The sequence below is a fragment of the Pongo abelii genome, chromosome 10 (genome assembly GCF_028885655.2).
Source record: "Pongo abelii isolate AG06213 chromosome 10, NHGRI_mPonAbe1-v2.0_pri, whole genome shotgun sequence".
NCBI lineage: Eukaryota > Metazoa > Chordata > Mammalia > Primates > Hominidae > Pongo > Pongo abelii.
This window is the reverse complement of record NC_071995.2, coordinates 6,252,819-6,274,596: the sequence shown is the minus strand read 5'-3', so window position 1 is coordinate 6,274,596 and position 21,778 is coordinate 6,252,819. Positions and strand designations below refer to the sequence as shown.

Below are 21,778 nucleotides of genomic sequence, written 5' to 3'. Positions count from 1 at the left end.
GTGGGCATCAGAATCATCTGGGGAAATACTTTTTTTTTTTTGAAACAGGTCTCAATCTGTCACCCAGGCTGGGGTACAGTGGCACAATCTTGGTTCACTGCAACCTCTGCTTCCCGGGCTCAAGCGATCCTCCTACTTCAGTCTCTCAAGTAGCTGGGACCACAGGTGGAAGCCACCATACATGGCTAATTTTTTTTTTCGTGTTTTTTTTTTTTGTAGAGACAGGGTTTCACCATGTTGCTCAGGCTGGTCTCGAACTTCTGAGCTCAAGCAATCTACCCACTTTGGCCTCCCAAAGCACTGGGATTACAGGTGTGAGCCATGACGCCCGGCCTACCTGGGGGATTTCTAAACATGCACCTGCCTCAGCAATCCCAGGGGACTCTTTGTGCTCCCACGGATTCTATTGCACACCTGCTGAGAATGACTGGACTGTGATGGATATAAACTTGGGCTCTAATTCTGGCACTGCTACCTAGGAGCTCTCTGACACTACACACTTTCCTCAGCTTCTCTGAACGTTACAGTCCTCATTTGTGAAAAAATACAGTATGATACCTGTCCTGCCTTCAACATAGGTTGAAGGCGAGGATTAAATAAAGTGATGCATGTAAAACATTCTGAAAACTGTGAAGTGTTACAGCCTGCCAGATTCCATAGGGAAAAAAAATGACAATAATAATAAACCCTGAGAAAGACGTGAGGTGACACTGGGGCAATTCATGGGCCCTCTGTGGACGGCTGTTGTGTCCTCCTGTGATCGGAGAAGGCGGCTGGGTGGCAGCGGGGGAATTTAGGACACTGGGGTTCTGTTTTCTGGTTTCTGTGGGAGTCTGTGTGAGCGCTGGGTAGTGGAGGAAAATGGATAAATTTATCTGCTTCACACCCGCAAACTGCCATCCAGAGCTCCATCAACACTGGATGGGAATGGCCAAAGGAAAGTGGGGAAGGAAGGCTAAAGGGAGACTGTTGGCTCAGATTTTAGGCTTCTGTCCTTCCTTGGATCACAACCTGCTTCCATGGGCAAATTAACCCTGCTGAAAGGAGTTATTACAGCAGCAGATAACAGAGAGAGAGAGAGGATTTTCCTGGGTTGGGCAGGAAAGGAAACCTTGGCCTCTTTATCACCCTCCTTCAGTACGATGCTTGTCAGCCCTGGTTTTTGTTTTTGTAATCTACTAAACTTGGGAGAGCGTTAGTCATAGTTGTCCATGGCACCCAGGAAGTAAGCAACACACCAAATACTGGAGATGCAAGTTTCCCACACCAGCAGTTTTCCAGGCCCCAAAATACCAGTCACGCTTTAAGAAAGCCACAGAAGTGGAGATAGGCCCTCCCTGTTCGCACAGACTTCAACATTTAAAAACAAGTCAGGCCACCCAGACCTGTGGGCTCTGGGCCTCGCCCATCTCCATGGCAACCCTTGGCTCACTACTGCATGCCAAGCCTTGGATGGGCTGATTCACTCCTCAGGAAGCCGGGCCAGGCAGTGCCAGCAAGAACAAACAGGATCCCGATGCCCACAGCCTCCTCCAACCCTCTCTGTGTCCTCCTCTCCCACCTCCAAATGAAGGCTGGGGCTATTGTCTTTGGAAAGGCAAAGCCACTTGGGCAGGACTAGAGGCTTTGGGGTGCTCCACACAGTAAACACCGGCAACACGAAAACCAAAACTCCGCCGTAATCAGCAGAAGAAATTGCCACAACTTGCTCTCCTTAAGCGTCACAAGTAAACTACTGTAATAGTTCATGGCGGAATTTCTAGATGACAACAGGGCATATTACTAACTTTAGTTTTACTACAGCCAAGTTGAAAAGCCCCAGAGATCACAGCCCTAGAGAACCAAAGTTCCCTTTTGTATGTATGACTGGTTGGTCAGGTGCATCCTAGGGGGCCATCTCTCCTCTCTAGACAACTTCTGCTCTTGGGACTTCTACCGAGCCACTGTCTGAAGGCAGTGCTCAAATCTTCAGAAATTCTTATCTTCAAAGGCAACCCAGGAAGCTCTTCTCTATGCCAGTCCAGCAGCTCTCAAAATGACCCCAGACCAGCAGCAGGATGACCCAGGAACCTGGACATGCAAATTCGCAGTTCCCTCCTAGACCCACTCAGTGAAACTGGGGTGGGAATGGGCCGGCACTCTGTTTTCCAACACCTCCCCAGGTGACTCTCATCACGCTTAAGTTTAAGAACCACTACTCTAGGCCTTCATTGACACACCGATAATCAGGAAGGACAGAGAAAAGCTCTCTCTGGGGGTTCTGAACCCAGAGAATAGCTTTCTAAATGCCAGTGCCGAAAAGCCTGAAGGCACGGATGGGAGGTGTGAGCTTCCTCTGAGCTGGAGGTGCTTTGTGTGTGTTAGGGAGAGCTCACTGCCCAGCCCCACGAGGGAGCAGGACTGGACCCTACTACTTTACACTCCGATCTGGAGAGTGGGGGCTCAAATGCTCTGACCAGCACTGTGAAGCCACGGGGAGTGCACCTGGGGTCACCTTGGAAATGCAGCATTGTGACCATTAGAGGCAGGAAGAGGTTAGAAAGGAGAGATAGCGGCTGGACAACTCTGTGCTGAACCCACTGAGCCAAGAAGTCACGGTAAAGGGCTCAAGTTGGAACCTGCGTTTGGCTCCCAAATGCACATCCACCACCCAGGCCCTGGTGACTCAGTGGGCCCATGAGAGGCTCCCCACAGCCTGCAGCAGGGCACTCCTGGTAAGAACCTCCCCCCTGAATTCTGCAGCCGGCTGTGCTCCCTAGGCCAGCTCGCTGTTACGCATGAAACTGGACTTCTCCTCAAACCTCCCCGAACTCTAGAAAAACAATTTTTTAAAAGAATACACTCAGAGGCTGATGGTCAGGCCTCTGACCTGACCTAGCACTTTGGGAGGCTGAGAGGGGGCGGAATGCTTGAGCTCAGGAGTTGGAGATCAGCCTGGGCAATATGGTAAAACCCAGTCTCTACTAAAAAACACAAAAACTTAGCTGGACATGGTGGCACACGCCTGTAGTTCCAGCTACTTGGGAGGCTGAGGCAGGAGGATGGCTTAAATCCAGGAGGTCGAGGCCGCAGTGAGTTGAGATTGCGCCACTGCACTCCAGCCTGGGTGACAGAGACCCCATCTCAAAAAAAAAAAAAAAAAAAAAAAAAGAGGCTGATGGTCAAGTTGTAGGTTATCTAGCTTAGGGAAAATAAAGAACACCATAGTAGCAATTTAACAGTAGGAGTTACTATGTACATGGACCCACGCCCCCGACACATTACAGGAGGTGGTTTATGTACAGTCTCTCACTGAATCCTCTCATCACCCTCATTTTATGGATGAATCAGGCTCAGAGATTTTAAGCAACTGACTCAAAAAGACACGGCCAGGAAGAGGCAGAGCTCAGACAGAACCAGCTCCACATGGACAACTCAAAGCCATGCTCTTCTCAATGCACGGTGCTTCCTCACTGGCCAGGGGGTGACTGGGAAAGATGCGAATCCCTGAGAAATTTTCTTGGGGGACAAGTGGGAGGCTTGGATGTGTTGACTTTGGCAAAATGCTCTGACTTAAACCTTAACATGGTAACAGGGTTTCCCTGCCTGCTGCAGCTTGACAACAGATGCTTTCGATTCAGGGTGTTGACCCTAGCCTAGGTGGGGGCCAAGCGGGAGGGAGGGAAGATGCTGACCAGTAGCTTCTCCCTTGGGTTTGTTCTTCTCTCCCTCCATTGAGGCTGGGAGAGGCGGTGGTCCCTGGGAAGCTACACCCTCAGGCGCTACCTTCCTTCCACTTCCTACCCCCGGTGTCTATACAAGCAATGGTGACCGTGGCTCTGCATCTCTCTGGGACCTGGTTTCTGGGTGTGGGTGTTCTAGGTGTCCAGAAAATTCTACATATGAAGAATCAACTTCCTTTTGGGAGGCACAAGGAGTGAACTGAAGGAGAAGCATTGAGGCCACCCTTCTTGGTGTGGATATGAAGTAGATTTTCCTTCAATTTCCATTGTAAATTAATTTCCAAGTTGAGTGCCACAAAGCAAGTCTCTGCCAATGGGGCATTCTTACAGGTGTTTCCAGCAAAGTGCAAAACTGATTCCCCTCTTTATCCGTCTTCCCCAAACTGGGGAAGTCTCAGAAATGAGTATTTTATATACAGATGGAAAGATTAAGTCCTCTAATTCGTGTTCAAGAGGGAGAAAGACTGGAGGTAAATTTCAGCTTTGACTGATCTTGTGTGATGTGGTTTCATGAACTGAAGCGAGAAGATATGGATGAATGTGAACATTTAGACAACCTCAATCTGTGAAAAATGTTAAGGAGAGGTACCAGTAACAGCAACTACAGCAACAGCAGCAGAAGCTAACACAGGAGCTCTGCCTGTGAGCCCGGGCCATATAATAGCTTTACATTAAATATTCCATTTGTATTATAATACAACCAGTTGTATTATAACTGGTTGTATTATCACCTTCATTACACAGATAAGGAAAGTAAGGCTTAAGGAGAGTCACTAATTTGCTGTCTCCCCGCAGGAATCGGCGTTTCTATCAAGACAACTCCCTGCCTGCTCCTGGCCCACTCCCCCCAACCCCCGCAACGTCCCTGGGTCATAAATGGCCCCTGCTATTATATGTCGTTCTTTTACACCATAAAGGCAGGCTGGGGAGAGGGGTCCACACATACACTTAAACTCAACATTCCATGACAAGCCAGGTCCCTGGAGAGGCCAACTTCTGCCTTCTATGGCCATTTAGTGCTCTAGACACTTAGATGATGATGGTACCTACCTCACAACCCATACAATTCAACATAAAAAAAGTTGAACTTCTAAGATAAAGCTCAAAAAAGTGCCCATTTCCCTGGATTCCTTGAGCTACCTGCATTGTTGGTGCCCTAAGCACATGCTTAGCCTGCCTCCTGACTCAGTGGCCTCCCTTTCCAGGGGTGCTAGTGCAGCTGGGGGGCTCCTGGGTGGAAGGGTGAAGGTGGCCCTAGACAGCTACAGCCTGGGGGTGCCACCACCTTGCTATGCCTGGCTCGTTGTGTGTAAATGTTCGAGCCTGGCCTCAGGCTGCTGCAGGGCATTACAAGAGAACATTCCCTATGGGAGCAACAGTAATGCAATGCATGAGCGGTTCCCCAGGGAGGAGACTAGAATTACACTATAAGGCCCTGCTGCCCCTTCTGATTCTTAGTGGGCTGCCTTAGAGCCTGAGAGCTAGTTAGGATCACTCCTGTGACAGATGAAGAAACAGGCTCCGAGAGGTAAAGCGACTTGCCCATGGTCACAGAGCAGGCATGAGTGACCCAGCTGTCAGCACTCTTCCTCTGTCCCGTGCACAGCACATGCCATGCAGAGATCAGTTACTTGCTGGCCTGTCTCCTCCCTGATAGAAGGGAGACAGTTTGGTCCCCTCTCCAGGGTGTGGCAGAGGATGAGGAACTCCGTAAGCTCTTTCTCAGCATATCTTTCTGGAAATTAGGCAGCTACCTGGTCTGAACAAGTTCAAGAGTTGAGAAATCTTCCCTCCTTTCAAGGACAAAGTCAGCATCATTTAAAAACCTGGAGCCCTTCCTCTGCCCTGGAGAGGAGAAGAGCTTCAGCGAAGTTTGCTGGCGTTAGGATGTTGGGGCTGATTGGGAGGGAGGCCCCGGCCCAAGGTAACCTCTTCCTAAACAAGAAATCCCATTTCAAGTTTCCACTGCCTGCTTGCCAGACGCGTAGCTTACGCTGGCCAGCCCATAAATCCCTTTTCCGCTGAAAGCAGGCATTCTGATCTTAACCAAAATCATCTGATGTGGGGGATTGTTTTGGATGTTTTGCTTTAAATTCCAGAATACCACACATTTGTTTTCCATTGTGTATGCCTCGCCGAGCTGTCTGGCGATGACTGCACACACTCTTGCTGACACACTCTAGCCACTTGCAGCAGCTTGCTCTCATTTCATCTGCAGAGTTGGCCGCCACGTGCGTCCGTGGCCCTGAGTGGTGGGAGATGCTCCTTCCTTGACAGTTTTCAAGCAATGCCATGTGGTGCCTGGAGTGGCAGGGTAGGCTAAAAGCACTTCTGGCACCGCTTGGTGGAATGGCCCTCCTTCTCCAACATGGGATCTTGCAAGCCCCAAGCCAGCAAGGGAGGCCAAGATCCCCAAACTCTTGTCTAACCTATCACCTGCCCTACCCCTCTGCCAGGAGCTCCTTCTTCATATTAGGTCACCTAATTACTAGCAGCAAGTACTCAAATATTTGCTATCTATGTTCCACACCCCATCCTAAGCACTTCCCCGGAACTATTTAATTTTCAGAATAGGCCCGCCAAGGAGGTAATATTGTCTTCTATTTTTTAGATAAACAAACTGGGGCACAAAAGTTAAGTTGCTCGGGCCGGGCGCGGTGGCTCAAGCCTGTAATCCCAGCACTTTGGGAGGCCGAGGCAGGCGGATCACAAGGTCAAGAGTTCAAGACCAGCCTGGCCAACATGGTGAAACCCCATCTCTACTAAAAATACAAAAAATTAGCCAGGCATGGTGGTGCGTGCCTCCCAGCTACTTGGGAGGCTGAGGCAGGAGAATCGCTTGAACCCAGGAGGCAGAGGTTGCAGTGAGCCGAGACCATGCCACTGCACTCCAGCCTGGCAACACAGAGAGACTCCGTCTCAAAAAAAAAAAAGGTTGCTCAACTGAGATCACAGGGCAAGTAAGTGGCAGAGATAGAACTTCAACCCAGAATGGTCTGACTGCAGAATCCCAATTCTCAATTATTTTGTTAAGCTGTTTGTGTTTTTGATCCATTTCTTCTATTCTGAAGCCAGAATTTTTCCCTTTTGCCTGTTTCCCCCCCTATTCATATCTAATCCCATTTCAAAGTGGTGTTTTCGATCTTTAAAGTCCACAAGGGAGCCCATCTGCACAGGAAGGAAGGCAGCTTGCAGATGCGCCTCCTCCCTGACAGCAGGGCAGCTGCAGTGGCCACCTGGGCTGGAGGTACCACCTACACCTGGCCTCACTCAGGGGCAGTGGGGGTAGCGGGCGCTCGAAGAGAGTCTTAAAAAAACAGCTGGTGCTTCCTCTCCCTGGCCTTTGGCCTGAGAGCTTCAGTCACACCCTTGGTTCCACTGATCATATAGTCAGCGTGGACAGAGGCAGCGCTCTGGGAAGGGACTCTCCAGGGCAACTCGCACACCCTCCTCTCCCCTTGGCTGCACTGTTGCAGCTGCCCATTGGCATTGTGTCCACAGACAGGACCGCAGCCCGTTAGTGGCCATGGTCCTTCCATCCCCGGTGAAAACAGCCCCAGAGTAGCACCCGGAGCCTCTGCCTTTCCCCAGAACCATCCTGCCAGCAAAGGGCAGAGGAACAAGATGACATCGGCACAGGCCTCTCTGTGTTACAGCCCTGGGCACGAGCTCTCAAGACACACCCTAGGGTCCTAGAGGAGAGTGCCAGCTTCCCATGACAAAGAAGGCCGAAGTGTCCCTCCTCATCCTGGAAGAGAATCTAATTTCTATTTGAAATGAGCAGTCCCAGCTGGGCACGGTGGCTCACGCCTGTAATCCTAGCACTTTGAAAGGCCGAGGTGGGCGTATCACCTGAGGTCAGCAGTTTGAGACCAGCCTGGTCAACGTGGTGAAACCCCATCTCTACTAAAAACACAAAAATTAGCCGGGCATGGTGGTACATGCCTGTAATCCCAGCTACTCGAGAGGCTGAGGCATGAGAATTGCTTGAACCCAGGAGGCAGAGGTTGCAGTGAGCCGAAATTGTGCCACTACACTCCAGCCTGGGCAACAGAACGAGACTCCGTCTCAGAAAAAAAAAAAAAAAGAAATTAGCAGTCTGGGTCTCTAAAGGGTTGTGTCTTAGGGAGCCAGGGCTACAATTTGACTACAGAGGAGGAAAGGAGAGTATGAAGAGATTTTCTCAGGCTTGCAGACAGGAAGCTTTAAAACATCTGAGCTTAACAGTAATAAATTTAAATCCACAGTCCCACATTGCGAGAAAGAAGATGTTTACATTGCACCATGGAGAGCAGGAGGAATATGTCTTAGTGGGAAGGGCCTCCTGTCTCTAGGAACGGGGCCGCTGAGGGAGGTATGGATGACTCCCCACCCAGAAAACATCCAGTGGAGTTGGGCATAAATCTGGGGTGTGCATGCAAACTAGTACACTGCAACTGCCCACCTAGAAGGGAAGACATGATGTGGATTCAAACACCAGACTTCTATTGACTTGAAAAGCTATGATGAGCCTGGAGCGGTGGCTCATATCCCAGCACTTTGGGAGGCAGAGGTGGGTGGATAACCTGAGGTGAGGAGTTCGAGACCAGCCTGGCCAACATGATGAAACCCCATCTCTACTAAAAATACAAAAATTAGCTGGGCGTGGTGGCGTGTGCCTGTAGTCCCAGCTACTCAGGAGGCTGAGGCAGGAGAATCACTTGAACCTGGGAGGCAGAGGTTGCAGTGTGCCAAGATTGTGCCACTGCACTCCAGCCTGGGTGACAGAGCAAGACTCTGTCTCAAAACATACAACAAAAAAAGCAATGATGAGTTCATAAATAGTATGATTTTGCTGATCTTTTCATTTAGAGTTTTAATAAATCAGTACACTGTATTATCATACTACAGATTCAATCAACTTAGATTTAAAAGAAATTAAACTACACGCCTGTAATCCCAGCACTTTGGGAGGCTGAGGCAGGTGGATCACCTGAGGTCAGGAGTTCAAGACCAGCCTGATCAACATGGAGAAACCCCATCTCTACTAAAAATTAGCCGGGCATGGTGGCATGCCCCTGTAATCCCAACTACTCGGGAGGCTGAGGCAGAAGAATTGCTTGAACTCAGGAGGCGGAGGTTGCGGTGAGCTGAGATTGTGCCATTACACTCCAGCCTGGGCAACAAGAGTGAAACTCCATCTCAAAAAAAAAGAACAAAAAACAAACAAAAAAACCTAAAATCCTTGAATAGGTTTTGAATTAATAAATTCATAATTAATAAAACTGCCTGATTAACTTTATGGTATTTTTAGCCTCAGTCAAGGATCTTCTCCCATGACCCATGTATTGTGTTGTTTCTGAACTTGGAGAGTAACGCACAGCTCAGACTGGGAGTGTCAGCAAGGGACCGGCACCTGAAGCTGTGAAGCTCGGTTCCGAGGAGGGGGGTTGGCAGGAGCCACCAGCTGCTTAGCCTGCTCAGAGGTGTTCACTGGAAACTTGGGTAAGCTGTGAAGGGTTACTTTTCTTTTCTCTTTTTTTTTTTTTTGAGATGGAGTTTCACTCTTGTCACCCAGGCTGGAGTGCAATGGCACGATTTCAGCTCACTGCAACCTCCGCCTCCCAGGTTCAAGCGATTCTTCTGCCTCAGCCTCCCAAGTAGCTGGGATTACAGGCACCTGCCACCATGACTGGCTAATTTTGCATTTTTAGTAGAGACGGGGTTTCTCCATGTTGGCCAGGCTGGTCTCAAACTCCCAACCTCAGGTGATCCGCCTGCCTCAGCCTCCCAAAATGCTGGGATTATAGGCGTGAGCCACCGCGCCTGGCCTGAAGGGTTACTTTTCTAGCAGAGCTCATAAGAGCCACTATTTCTTCCCTCGGGCACAATGCCTGGCTTAAGGATTGAAGAGGAAGGGCCCTTAAGACCCAGGTTTCTGATTTTTCTCCAAGTCAATAGTCCCCAAACTTCTCTCCACTGGGACCTCCTCTGGAATCACATTAGTCCAGGCCCCTCTCCAAGTCAGGCTGCTTTGCCTTTCCCAGTTACTTAACCAGGCTGCTTCTCAACTTCTCGGGAGTCCAGCTCCCCAAATGATTCCTCCTGAGACACTCCTCCTTTCTGAAAGTCCTCAGAGGACAAGCCTTTCCATCTGCATTTGGAGGGAAGGAGAAGAGAGACAGAACTCCGCTCTTCCTGAACAAAGACGAAGCACCAAGCTTTGGGAAAAGCTAAGCCAAGAGGCCCAACCTGGCTGGAAGATCATAAAGTTGCATTTTTCGTGTGTACTAGAAATACAGAGCACTCATTAAATTAACTGAGTGAAAATCACTCCTTAGGCAATGATTAAGCTGAGAGTCAGAGGGATGGGTGGGAGGCCAGCTGTCCCATCTGAACTGCACTTGATCACCAGGGAATTTAGCGTTTCTAATGCCTTTCACCAAGTCCCCTGTTATGCCCCCATTGCAGCCCCCGGGGAACGGTGAGGCAACCTGCTTCTTATGGCAGAAATATGGGACTCAGGACAGAGCAGGGGTTGTCTGGAAACTGAGGGAGAAAAACCAATATGGGGCGTTTATAGCGTGAGCTCAGGCTGGGCGTGGTGGCTCACATTTACGATCCCAGTGCTTTGGAAGTCTGAGGCTGAAGGACTGCTTGAGCCCAGGAGTTCAAGACCAGCTTGGGCGACATACAGAGACCCTCTCTCTACAAAAAAAATTAGCCAGGTATAGTGGTGTGTGCTGTAGTCCCAGCTACTTGAGAGGCCGAGGCCAGGATTGTGTAAAGCCCAGGAGTTTGAGGCTGCAGTGAGCTATGATGGTGCCACTATACTGCAGCTTGGGCAATGGAGAAAAAGAAAAAAAAAAAAAAAAAGATGTCTATGGGCCTCCAGAAACAGACATAACATTTTTCTGGAGGCAGGTCGTACTGATTCCAAGGAATTCCCTAAAAATTTCCCTAAAAACGTTAAGATGTATTAGTCTAGGATGACAGAATATAGTACTTAAAAACTATCCACAACCAAGTATTTTTGGAGGGGTAGGGGGGGAGGAAATTACCAGATAGATACAATAAAATTATCACAAAAAAATTATTTCAACTGGGGACAGGATGTTGCTTTCTACGGCTGCATGCCATCACTTGATGGAAAATAAGAATGTCCCTGGACCAGCATGACTTTTTCCATGGAATAAAACAGGCAAGTAATCTGCAGTCAGGCCTTAAAACATAAATTTAAGAAATGTAGGCCAGGCGCGGTGGCTCATTCCTGCAATCCTAGCACTTTGGGAGGCCAAGGTTGGCGGATCGCTTGAGCCTAGGAGTTTGAGACCAGCCTGGGCAACATAGTGAGATCCTGTCTCTACAAAAAAATTAAAAGGTTAGCTGGGTGTAGTGGCACATCCCTGTAGTCCCAGTTACTCAGGAGGCTGAGGTGTGAGGATTGCCTGAGCTGGGAGGTTGAGGTTGCAGTGAGCCATGAGCCATGACTGTTAACACTGCACTCCAGCCTGGGTGACAGAGTGAGCACCGTCTCCAAAAAAAAAAAAAGAAAAGAAAAGAAAAGAAATGTATAAAGACTAGCCCCCACCCCCATCCCCCTGCATTTTTTTTTGTCTTCTGAATTTTCTTCCCAGTTGCAAAGGATTTTTCCCGCTCTCTGAGGCCATGAGTCTGACAGGCTCTCACCCAGATTTTCAGACTCTTAACGAAGTCGTTGCTCTTCTGTGTGTACGGGGTAAAGCCTGTTTCTGCAAGGCTTTGGTTGAAAAGGCCTGTGGTAGATCCAAATAAAGTCCCGCTGACCCCAACCTGGGGGAGGGAGGAACACAGAACATAAACATGCAGCTTCCTCAAACTTCTCCACTCTCCCTTCCCCAGCTCCACACAGGTCTGTCTAGAACATGCTGCCAGTAGGACCACAGAAGCTGTGGTTGGGGTAACCTCAGGCCCCCTACCCTCACAGCCAGGCTCACCCAGGTGAGAACCACACCCAGGTAAGAACCATCACGGTTCGAGTTCTTTAGAAGAAAAGGCGCCTTTGTAAATCCAAGGTATTATTAAGTTCCAAACCCAACCCTGCAACCAACTCCAAAAGCTACGCCTCCTTATAAAATTGAACAGAACAGGAAAACAAAAAACAAACAAACAAAAAAAAGCAGACAAAACAAACACAGGATCCATGTGTGTAAGGGGGAGATTCTCATCCAACACTCCTCCTGGAGGAAGGGGTGAGAAGGCTGATTTGTGAGCCCAGCAGCCGCAGAGGGCTGGTCTAGAGTCAGTACTGGCGGGGCCCTAGAGAGGGCTGCTTATCAAAGCACTCCCAAATTCGGGCCGGAGCAAGCAGCTGCTTCCTCCGAGCACAATAGAGCAGGGTCTGGAATGGTGTTGTGGGCCACGTTGAAAAGAAAGGGGTAGAGAACATCTGAGTGTGAGCGTGCGCAGAGGAATCCTCACCACCATCAAAAGATCGGGTGTTTGTTGTTCACACCCATTGTGGGTGTAGGGGAGAGACCATCAAAATTCTGGGCAAAGGATGCAGATACCTGGCCTCAGCTCACCTCTCCCCAACCCTGCCAGCTTCAGTGCACGTGTAGCCAGCTTCACCCCAGCGCAGGCTGTCTGGGCGCTGGAGGTGGGAGCCATTTCATGCAACAGTCCCAGCAACTTGCTTCTGGGGGAAAAGGCAGACCGTGGGGAGGGGCTTTTGCCGCTGCCACCCAACTTGTCCATGCCCTGCCCAGATCCAGAATCCTGATCCTTAGGGTTTCTCTGACATGCAATTTTATTTTCAGAAGCGGGGCCTTCCCGCAGCCAAATGAGCAGTAGCAACCCATGAAATGGAGTCAGGGTTTTGATGCACAGGACAAAGTTGGCACTGATACCGGAAGAGGCAGGGAGGCCAGTATGTGGATTGGGAGGGTCCTCCTGGCCACACCTGCAGTTTAGACTTCCACACTTCTTAGAGAACTGCTCCCACCCTCCCCAGGGCCTCTAGCTACTGTTGGAAGATGCGTCTAGTGCAATCTACTACGCTAAGTGCACTACACATACTCCCAATTTAACTATCACAGCACCATGTGGGGAGGTCACCAGCCCCATCTGGTGATGAGACATGGAACCCAGGACTGGTGCTTTGACCACTAGGCCAAGTACTAAGGTATACGGGCAATGAACACCCCTGAGAGAGACCCCACCCAGGGTGAGGAGAGGGAACTGAGAGGTAACAGGAAAGAAAAGCACCAGCTGGGCTCTTGCTCCAGAGGTAAAGGCCAAGAAAAGCTGAGTTCTGAGGACAAGCCTTGGTATCCATCTCCCATTTCCAATTCAGGACTTGTATTTTGTTTATTATTATTATTTATAGATTTAGGGGACACAAATGTAGTTTTGTTACATATGGTGAAGTCTGGGCTTTTAGTGTGACCATCACCAACATAGTATCCATTGTACCCAATATTGGTTCCTATTTTGGGTTGTGTAGGAGAGTTCTATTGCTGTATGTGGTATGTGTAGGGGTGTTGGGTTCATAGACTGAGCTTGAAAGGACCTTTTGAGACCATTTGTTCCAAGCCATTGTTTTACACATGAGGAAACTGAGGTTAGAGCACAGAAGTGACCAGCCCAACGTTTCAAAGTGAGTTGAGGACAGAGCTGGGCTCACATCCCGATCTCTGAATTCCCAGTGTAGGTCTCTGTGTTTCGCACCAGCCTCCCCTAGGTCTAGGGGATACATTTCTTGGGAAAGAGACCTCCCAGCCCCACACTGCTGTTCCCATCAGTGAGCGAGGGGTGACAGACAGTAAGCAAAGGGGCTGAGGGAGGTGGGGAGGGGACTGGGCTCTGTCAGTATAGCCAAACCTTTCCCTCTTTTGCCCTAAGGAGTTCCTCCCCTTGACTGACCAGAAAGAGGGCAGACATGCAACTGTCAGACTGGACTGGCCCTAACCCTGGTTCCCCATTTCAGCTGGAGAAATACTTGTGTGTCTACCACAGGGACATCAGCAAGATGTTTTCCCTCTCAACTGTTTTCTGGGGGGTGGGCGGGCGGGCAGGGAGGTCTGAAGGAAATGTAGAAACAATCAAAATAGAGCTAGGAGGGCCGGTTCTGGAGGTGGTGGAAGAACATACTGATTTGCCAGTTTGGCTGTGGCCATCAGGGAGTGACCCACAGGGATGAGATCAGGCCAGGGAAGAGGCACAGTCCCCCAGTAACCATCCTACTCCACTGAGGTTGGCCTCTCTCTGGATGCCTGCTGGACACCCCCTCTCAGCATCCTCTGTGCGAAGCGCTGCTGGGTACTGGCCTCACAATTCCTGCTTTTCAAGGCCCACATCAGGTTCCAAATGCCAAGTTTATAAATGTCTGGTCTCAAGAGAGAAACGGATGTGGTGACAACATAATCACCCGAGCAGTTCCCTTAGGTTACAGCTTTCTTTAAGAGAGTCTTGGGAGCTTCTTCCCACCCTTCTCCCATTCCCACTCAGCAGCCAAACCCAGTTGGGTAAAGTAACCTAGTTCTGAGACCACCCTGCCCCATCACCTTGGATAAGTCACCTAACCTCTCTGGGAAATGGTTTCCTGATCATTGGTACAGTGGGGACAATGCTTCCTGCTCTTGGCTACATCATGGGACTAGAACAAGAAAGGCTCTAAAGACTAAGACTCTGCACAAGTGGACCGACCACAGTCTTCCTTTTCATTACATCATCTCCTAGGGATGAGGGCTTCATCTCCATAGGGACCCAGATACAGGACAAATGAACAGTAATTCAGGAAAACAGTACTGCCCACCTTCCTGCCTCTGATGAAGATGGAAGAGGACAGAAGTAAAGTAAGGGCCCCAGGAATTGTAATACTGGCTCTGTCTCTGTGATCCTGGGTAAATCACCCCATCTCTCTTCCTCTGCTGCCTCATTATGAATAAGAGAGCTGGACTGCACGATCTTCAAAAGTCATTCCAAACATTTCCAGTGTGAGTGATTTGTTTCAGACTACATAGGTCATCAGCTGCACCTAGGCTGGGGCCAGGCGTAGGGGCTTCTGAATACGAGTGGGGTGGCAGGCTGAGGACAGTACAGACAGATTGCAGGCCAGCAGGCCACAGACAGAGTAGATACCAGTGGCCCTGGGAGGCTCGCATCAGCTTCCTGCGTATGCCGTGGGGCAGATGGGGGTAGGGAGGCACACTGTGGCAGTCTGTGTTTCCCTGCAGTCCCAAACCTGGATGCAGTCTAGGCAGACAGCTGAGGACTAACCAACACACCGGCAGGGAGAGACTGTACCTGGGAGGGGAGAGGAAAACTCCCAAAGGTCAAGGGTGGGTGAGGCCAGCTGCCTTCCCTCATACTTTTCTGCCGCCAGGGATTGGTGAAAAGAAGCAGCTAAGCGTGGCAGCTGGCTGGTTGCTGGGGTGGGTGGCAACACAGGAGGAGGGGTGCCCACGGCCGGCAGGGTCTTTTTAAAACAAGTCAAGGATTGGGCAGGAGCACACCTATATGCTGTCCTCACTAGGGCGTGTGTTATGGTGACCGATGCACTAGGGGAGGTCAGTCTCTGCAAATAGGAAAAACTGTTCAACCACCCCTTCAGCTCTGGGGAGGAGTAAATCTTAGATTTCCCTAAGGAGGCTTGTGGGGACCTCAGTGACCAGCTCCAGGGGGAATAAGTGCATTTGTTTCTTTTCTTTTTTTTTGAGACAGGGCTCACTAGGTTGCCCAGGCTAAGTGCAGTGGTGCAATCATGACTCACTGAAGCCTTGACCTCCCAGGTTCATGCGATCCTCTCATCTCAGCCTCCTGAGTAGCTGGGACCACAGGTGCATGCCAACACGCCCAGCTAATTTTTTATTTTTTGTAGAGATGGGGTCTCACTATGTCACCCAGGCTGGTCTCGAACCTGGATGAAAGCGATCTTCCTGCCTCAGCCTCCCAAAGTGCTGGGATTACAGGCATGAGCCACTGTGCCTGGCCAAGTGCACTTTTTTGTTACAAGACTCTGGTGGCATGCACCTGTTTCTACATCCATCTATCTTGAGAGTGGCACAGAGACTATCTTCCTGCCTGCAGAGCGGCAAGTATTGTCATGTGTGTGCAGAGAATGTGGCTATAGAAACAAGGACACAAGGGTTTCCTATTCCTTGCTTCTGTCGCCTCTCAGCCTTCCCATTTGTAGAGGCTGAGTGGCCTGCAGCAGGTGTCCCTGGAGCTCCTGGCCCCGCTGGCCTCTCCAGATGAACGTCCGCTCTGCGCCCTGCCTGGCCTTGGGTGGGCCGCCTGGGCTGGCGGGGAGGGGAGAGGGTAAGGCCAAAGCTCTCTTGGGCGGGCAGCTGGCTGGCACCTGATCTCTCCCGGAAATGCACACACAGGACTCATCCCACTAGAGGCGCAGATAGGTATCTGCCCCCTCCTCTCCTCAACTCTCAGCGTTCTCTCCAGTGAAGATACTTATCGTCCTTGAAAGAAATCAAGACAAGCTAGTCTTTCAGGTAGCTTCCAGGGAGTTTGGCGCTCTCACGGTGGCTCAGAATCAAAGTCTGAGGGAATGGGGGCCTGCGAGGTTCCTCCTCAAGCGTGGAGGGGCCCCCGACTCTCAGGGACTGGGTCCCGGGGCCGGACCCGCGGCCGAGACACCCCTGCCGCTCCTGTGTAAAAGTGAGAGCCGCTCTTGGCTGAGCTCTCGCCGTGCCCGCACCCTCCCTTCCTGGCGCCCCCTACCCGGGAGACCCCACCCGGTCACGAGCCACACTGCTCACCACAGTCCTCCTTGGCCCTGGCCCAAAGAGGGGTGCTCCGCTTCTCCCTGCCTTCCCCGCTGGCACTCGGAGGGGCTTGGGCTGGGAGCAGACACACACCCCAGCTCAAATCCTAGGCGAGCGAAAGTGCTCAGAACCCTCCCGCACGCCTCATCTCAGGAGGGCCCGGCTCCCCACGCCGGCTGGGCGGTGATGAGCCCCCACCCGAATGCGCCCGTCGCGGCCGTCCCGCCCGGCCCTGGACCCGGCCTTGGAGCCAGCTGGCAGCCGCAGGGCGCTCTCTCTTCCCGCCCGGTGCCTGCCCGGTGCGGGCAGTGCCAGCTGCCGGCACTCGCGGCCGCGGCCAGTGTCCGGGGCCCGCGAACAGGTGGCCCCTGAGAGGAGCGCGCGGCAGTCGCGCTCACTCACCCAGAAGATGAAGTTAAATCCGAACAGCAGGTATTTGATGCACTTGGTGCCTCCTTTGACCGGCATGGTGAGGGCTACCTTAGCCTGGGCCGAACGGGTGCGGGACTGGGGGGCGCGCGCAGCGGGGACGGGCGGGACCCGGCGCTGGACACAGATGCAGGCGGCTGTGGGCTGGTCTCCGGCTGCACTTTTAAAAAGTGCCACTCCTTAGGGCGCGCGACCCGCTGCGGTGCGCATGTGCCGGGAAAAGCCGCCCCCCACTCCCCCCCGCCGGCCACGCCTCCCGCCCCAGCGGCCCCGCCCGGGCCGCACCCCGCCCCGCGCCCTCGACCAAGTCAGGCGAGCCCCGGCCCCAGCTGCGCCGCGGAGCCCGACCCTCTCCCTGTTTCCCCGCCTAGTCGCCCTAACCCCCACCCGCCACCCACTCCTTCCAGCCGTCCTGGGGTCTTTCCAGGCAGCCACTCCCTGCCACTTTTACCGCGGACTTATGTGGAGGCCTCGCCCTTCCGGTTCCCCCGCGTTTGGTCTGGGCGTCCGACCGGGCGTTCTGCTTTGGGAGACTCTTTCCCGGGTCGTCTGGGCTGAAGGCCCCTTGGCCAAGGCCTGCTGCCAGAATGAGGGGCCCTTCTGCTTTGCGAGGATTTAAAGCGAAGCCGCCTGGCTTAATTTCGCCCTCGTCTGTCTCCTTGCAAACCTTCGCTCGCTGGCCATACTTTTCACTGGGCACAGCATGTGGGGTAGGAGGAATTAGAAGCGCGCAGTCTGGGTGGGATGACAGATGGGAGGCTTTTGGAAGTAATTAGCAAGTACCTATCACCGAATAATAACACAGCTGAGGGCTGGGCAGTCCCCAAGCGCTTCCTGCACTTGAGGTTTAGTTGCCCCAGAGGGAAAAAGGGTTTGTAGACGGTTTCTGTTTTCTCTCTACTCCTCCACCCCACCCTCCCTCCTGCGTCTTTAGACTTGCTCGCTGCTGCCTTGAACTCCAGATGCCGAGCTCGGAGCGCTTCTCCTGAGCTCACAAACTTTCTGTGGCTCTCCAGATTCAAGGACCTAAGTCGAAATTCCTCGTCTTGCCTTCAAGGCCCTGTACAGAGCACTGATCTGACTTCTCCCGGACCCAGAGCCCACCCCACCTGCTGGCCAGCATGCGCCCTGGCTGGCTGGCCGGCCCTCCCCACGACACTTGTAGGGAATTCTGTGGGTTTTCAAACACTCCTTTCCTGATTCTCTGGAGTGGATGAGGAGAGTCCCCTTCTTTTGAAGTCCCAGAATCCCTTTGTGTTATTTTCAAAATGAAGTTTCTTCGACTGTCCTTTATGATTACAAAAGCAAGATTACAAAAGCCATTACAGAAACAACCGAAATACCAAGAAGTAAAAGGAACAGACCTCAAAATTCTGCTCACCAGAAACAGCCACTGTTAGCACATTGCTGTTATTTGCCTGTTTATTATCATTAGACTTGTCTCATTGGTTCAAAAACATTTTTCAGTATCTATTAGGGTATTTCATTAGGGGTAGGAGCTGAAAAACATGGATTAGCCCTTGTTTCTGCTCAGGGTCCAGTGTGGAGGAGACAGGCAGCCAGACAATGGTTTGAGGGTGATAGGTGCAGTTACAGAGAGAGGCTTGGGGGCTAAGAGGCTAAGGAGAGGCCTCTGACCCAGACTGGGAGGTGATGCTGCAGAACCGCAGGGAAAGTTGCCGCCAAGGGAGAATCCTGGGCAAAGGCTGGGGCAGGGGCTGTCCGGGCTCCGGGCTGGAGCCTGGAGTCACGGGGTGGTTTGTGGGGAGGTGAGAAAGAGCCTTGTGCTCCTGAACTTTGCACTCTGAGCATTAGGGGCCACCGAAGGGTTCAAGCAGGGGAATGGTTGGATCTGCTGTGTTTTCAGAGGTTCTCTGCCTGTGTTCTAGGTAGTTGGGTGGGAGAAGGCCGGAGGGGCAGGTAGGAAGCCCCTTGAGGACCAGGACCATTGTTGGCATCTCCAGTCCTTGGCGCAGTGTTTGAGGGGATTGCATGGAACATGGAGATGTTGTATTTGGGAAGACGCCGTCAGGTAATATGAGGGGAGCAGTGGTAGATGAAAGTTAAGCTGAGGACCAGGTGCAAATCTGCTAGGAGGCTGTGGAGTAGTTGAGGTGAGAGAAGAATGAATGAAGGCGGGGCAATGGGATAAAGGCTGGAGAGGGCAGGGCAAAACCCCATGAGGTGTCAGGGCGGGAAGGGGAGGGAGAGATGAGAGGCAGAGCAGCAGAAGCTAGTAACAAGTAGGGGTACAGGGCACATCCCCAAGTCAATCTGAGTCCAGGAGGCTTCCCAGAGCAGGGGACATTGCAGCAGCTCACTTGGCTTGGGAAGGTGGAGTCAGTAGTCAATGTGGAGGAGGGAATTCCAAGCAGAGGGAACTGGATATGCAAATACACAGAAGCAGGCAGCTGGCTGCACTGGGGAAACAACCGATAGTGGTAGATGGGGAGGAAGGAGGACAAGGAAGGAGGGGCAGGGCCTAAACTGAGCCTAATGCCAAGAGGACAAGCAGAGGAATTTTGGTGATGCTTGACTTTACACATCCTAACCGGTGTCCAGGATGATTCCAGCACAGGGGAGGAGTGTGAAGCACCCTGGAGGGTGGGAAGGAGGCCGGAAAACAGTCAGTGTTCCATTGTGCCCTTTTGGGCCTGCGTCCATCTATCTTGGGAGACAGGTCTTAGGAAAAGAAAGATTTTATCACATCTCCCCCTTCTCCCAAGTTAACAAGTACTGGTGGGAGGAGTTCAATAAATATTTAAGTTTATAATAGAAATGACTTCTTAGGGTAAACGTGAGTGTTGACAGAGGAAATCCACAGGGAGGCCTTAGAACCTGCCTGCCACAGAAGCGCTGCAGAAACGCTGCCTGTTGTTCCTATTCCTATTATTGTTTACACTGAAGAAAGAATTGGGGCCAGCTTATATAGTTCAGTGCCACATTCGTATAATCAAGGCATCCTTTTTATGTGATAAGAGCACTGGGCCTGAAGTGAGGGGGTCTGAGTTCTACTCTTGGTTCTGACCCTTTGGTCTATGTTAGGCAGGCAGCCTCCTCTCTGGGCCTCAGTCTCCTCACCTGTACAAGAGTATTGTGAAAGGAAAATAAATCTTAGGACCCCAAAATCAGTAAGCCAAAGGAAAAAATCAAGCTGGGAACTGCCACAGGCAAACCTGCCTCCCATTCCTAAATAAGATAGCTACAAAGATTTTTTAAAAAGCTATGCACTTCTTGGCCGGGCGCGGTGGCTCACGCCTGTAATCCCAGCACTTTGGGAGGCCAAGGCAGGCGGATCACGAGGTCAGGAGATCGAGACCATCCTGGCCAACATAGTGAAACCCCATCTCTACTAAAAATACAAAAATTAGCTGGGCATGGTGGCGCATGCCTGTAATCCCAGCTACTCGGGAGGCAGAGGCAGGAGAATCCCTTGAACCAGGGAGTTGGAGGTTGCAGTGAGCCGAGATCGCGCCACAGCACTCTAGCCTGGCGACAGAGTGAGACTCCGTCTCAAAAAAAGAAAAAAAAAAAAGCTATGTACTTCTTGTTGGGCGCCGTGGCTCATGCCTGTAATCCAAGCACTTTAGGAGGCGGAAGCAGGTGGATCACGAGGTCAGGAGATCGAGACCATCCTGGATAACACGGTGAAACCTCGTCTCTACTAAAAATACAAAAGATTAGCCAGGCAAGGTGGCGGGTGCCTGTAGTCCCAGCTACTCGGGAGGCTGAGACAGGAGAATGGCGTGAACACGGGAGGCGGAGCTTGCAGTGAGCCAAGATGGTGCCGCTGCACTCCAGCCTGGGAGACACAGCCAGACTCCGTCTCAAAAAAAAAAAAAAGCTATGCACTTCTCTCACAATTTGCCCATGAGGAAATTTCTTGTGGACCCTATGATATTTGCCCTAAAACAGTTCTGTTGAATTTCACCCTGACAATGTAAATTGATAGCATATCTTCACAGGTACAGAACAAAGGACAGAACTCAAAGTCATCCCTCTGCTCACCTGAGACAAATGCATATCTGATTGCTTCCTCCAATGTAAAAATGCAGATTCACTGTGCTAGACAAGGCATAAGTGACTATTTCTCTACCCTCCTCTGCCATGTAAATTGTGCATTCAGTGAGAGGATGATCAGCGACTCAAAAGAATGCAACTGTTTGTCTCTTACCTACCCACACCTTAAAAAAACTTTCTTCCTCTTTCCCCACCAGCCGCCTTTTAAATATTGAAGCCCTCAAAATCATCTTTGCAGAAGGCACAGATCTGCCTCCTGGGCACCTGTCTGTAACCTTGGCAAAACACACTTTTTAAATTCATTGAGACCTGTCTCAGATACTTTTTGGTTCACAGCATTTTGGATCAGGAGGTGTCTTTCATTCCTCCTGACATTCTATGTCACAACAAACCCCCGGGCCAAAGTGCATTTGTTACAGGCAGTTAGTGCTACAGGCAACCAGGAAGGGGAGCGATGGAAAAATTATGTTTTGCCTTAACTGGAAGAGGAAAATATGGGTAAGCCCCTGAGTCAGAAATCACATGGAAGCAGCCAGGGCTTCCAGGCTTTGTGGTGCTGGAGTGGGAAAGCTTTTCCTCCCTTCCCTCAAGGCATCCTGTTTCTGGGAAAGAAACCCCAGCTCAGGCTCAGGGTCCACTTTGGCTCTTGTTCCCCCCCTGGTGGTAAGATTTGAACACGCAGAGGCCAGGTGAACTAATGAGCCGTCACACCCATGCCCCAGGTCCCTCCAGCTGTGGGCAATGGCTTTGTAAGGCAACAGGCAGGACCCTCGCTCTCACAGGCCACCAAGGCCCTTCCAGCCACCACACCAGTGGCCATCTTGATTCACCTCCTTCACTTCTAGAAGCTTCTTTCCTGTTCCTGTT

The 21,778-nt window shown here is 51.3% G+C and overlaps 1 protein-coding gene and 1 long non-coding RNA gene across 2 annotated transcripts in view; one reads left to right on the top strand and one right to left on the bottom strand.

Annotated features, from left to right (window-relative positions):
- LOC129049304 (uncharacterized) overlaps positions 1 to 14,660 on the top strand; it is a 57,692-nt gene extending 43,032 nt beyond the window's left edge. The window contains exons 6-10 of the long non-coding RNA XR_008512299.2: positions 220 to 2,714; positions 6,334 to 6,682; positions 9,016 to 9,206; positions 11,583 to 11,681; positions 14,421 to 14,660. This is a non-coding gene — a long non-coding RNA (uncharacterized LOC129049304). The remainder of the gene's footprint in view (positions 1 to 219; positions 2,715 to 6,333; positions 6,683 to 9,015; positions 9,207 to 11,582; positions 11,682 to 14,420) is intronic.
- Positions 1 to 17,135, bottom strand: part of CD9 (CD9 molecule) — a 37,924-nt gene extending 20,789 nt beyond the window's left edge. The window contains exon 1 of the mRNA XM_024256620.3: positions 16,865 to 17,135. Coding sequence (XP_024112388.1) covers positions 16,865 to 16,930 — 66 coding nt within the window. The 5' untranslated portion in view covers positions 16,931 to 17,135. The remainder of the gene's footprint in view (positions 1 to 16,864) is intronic.
- Positions 17,136 to 21,778: the final 4,643 nt, after the last annotated feature.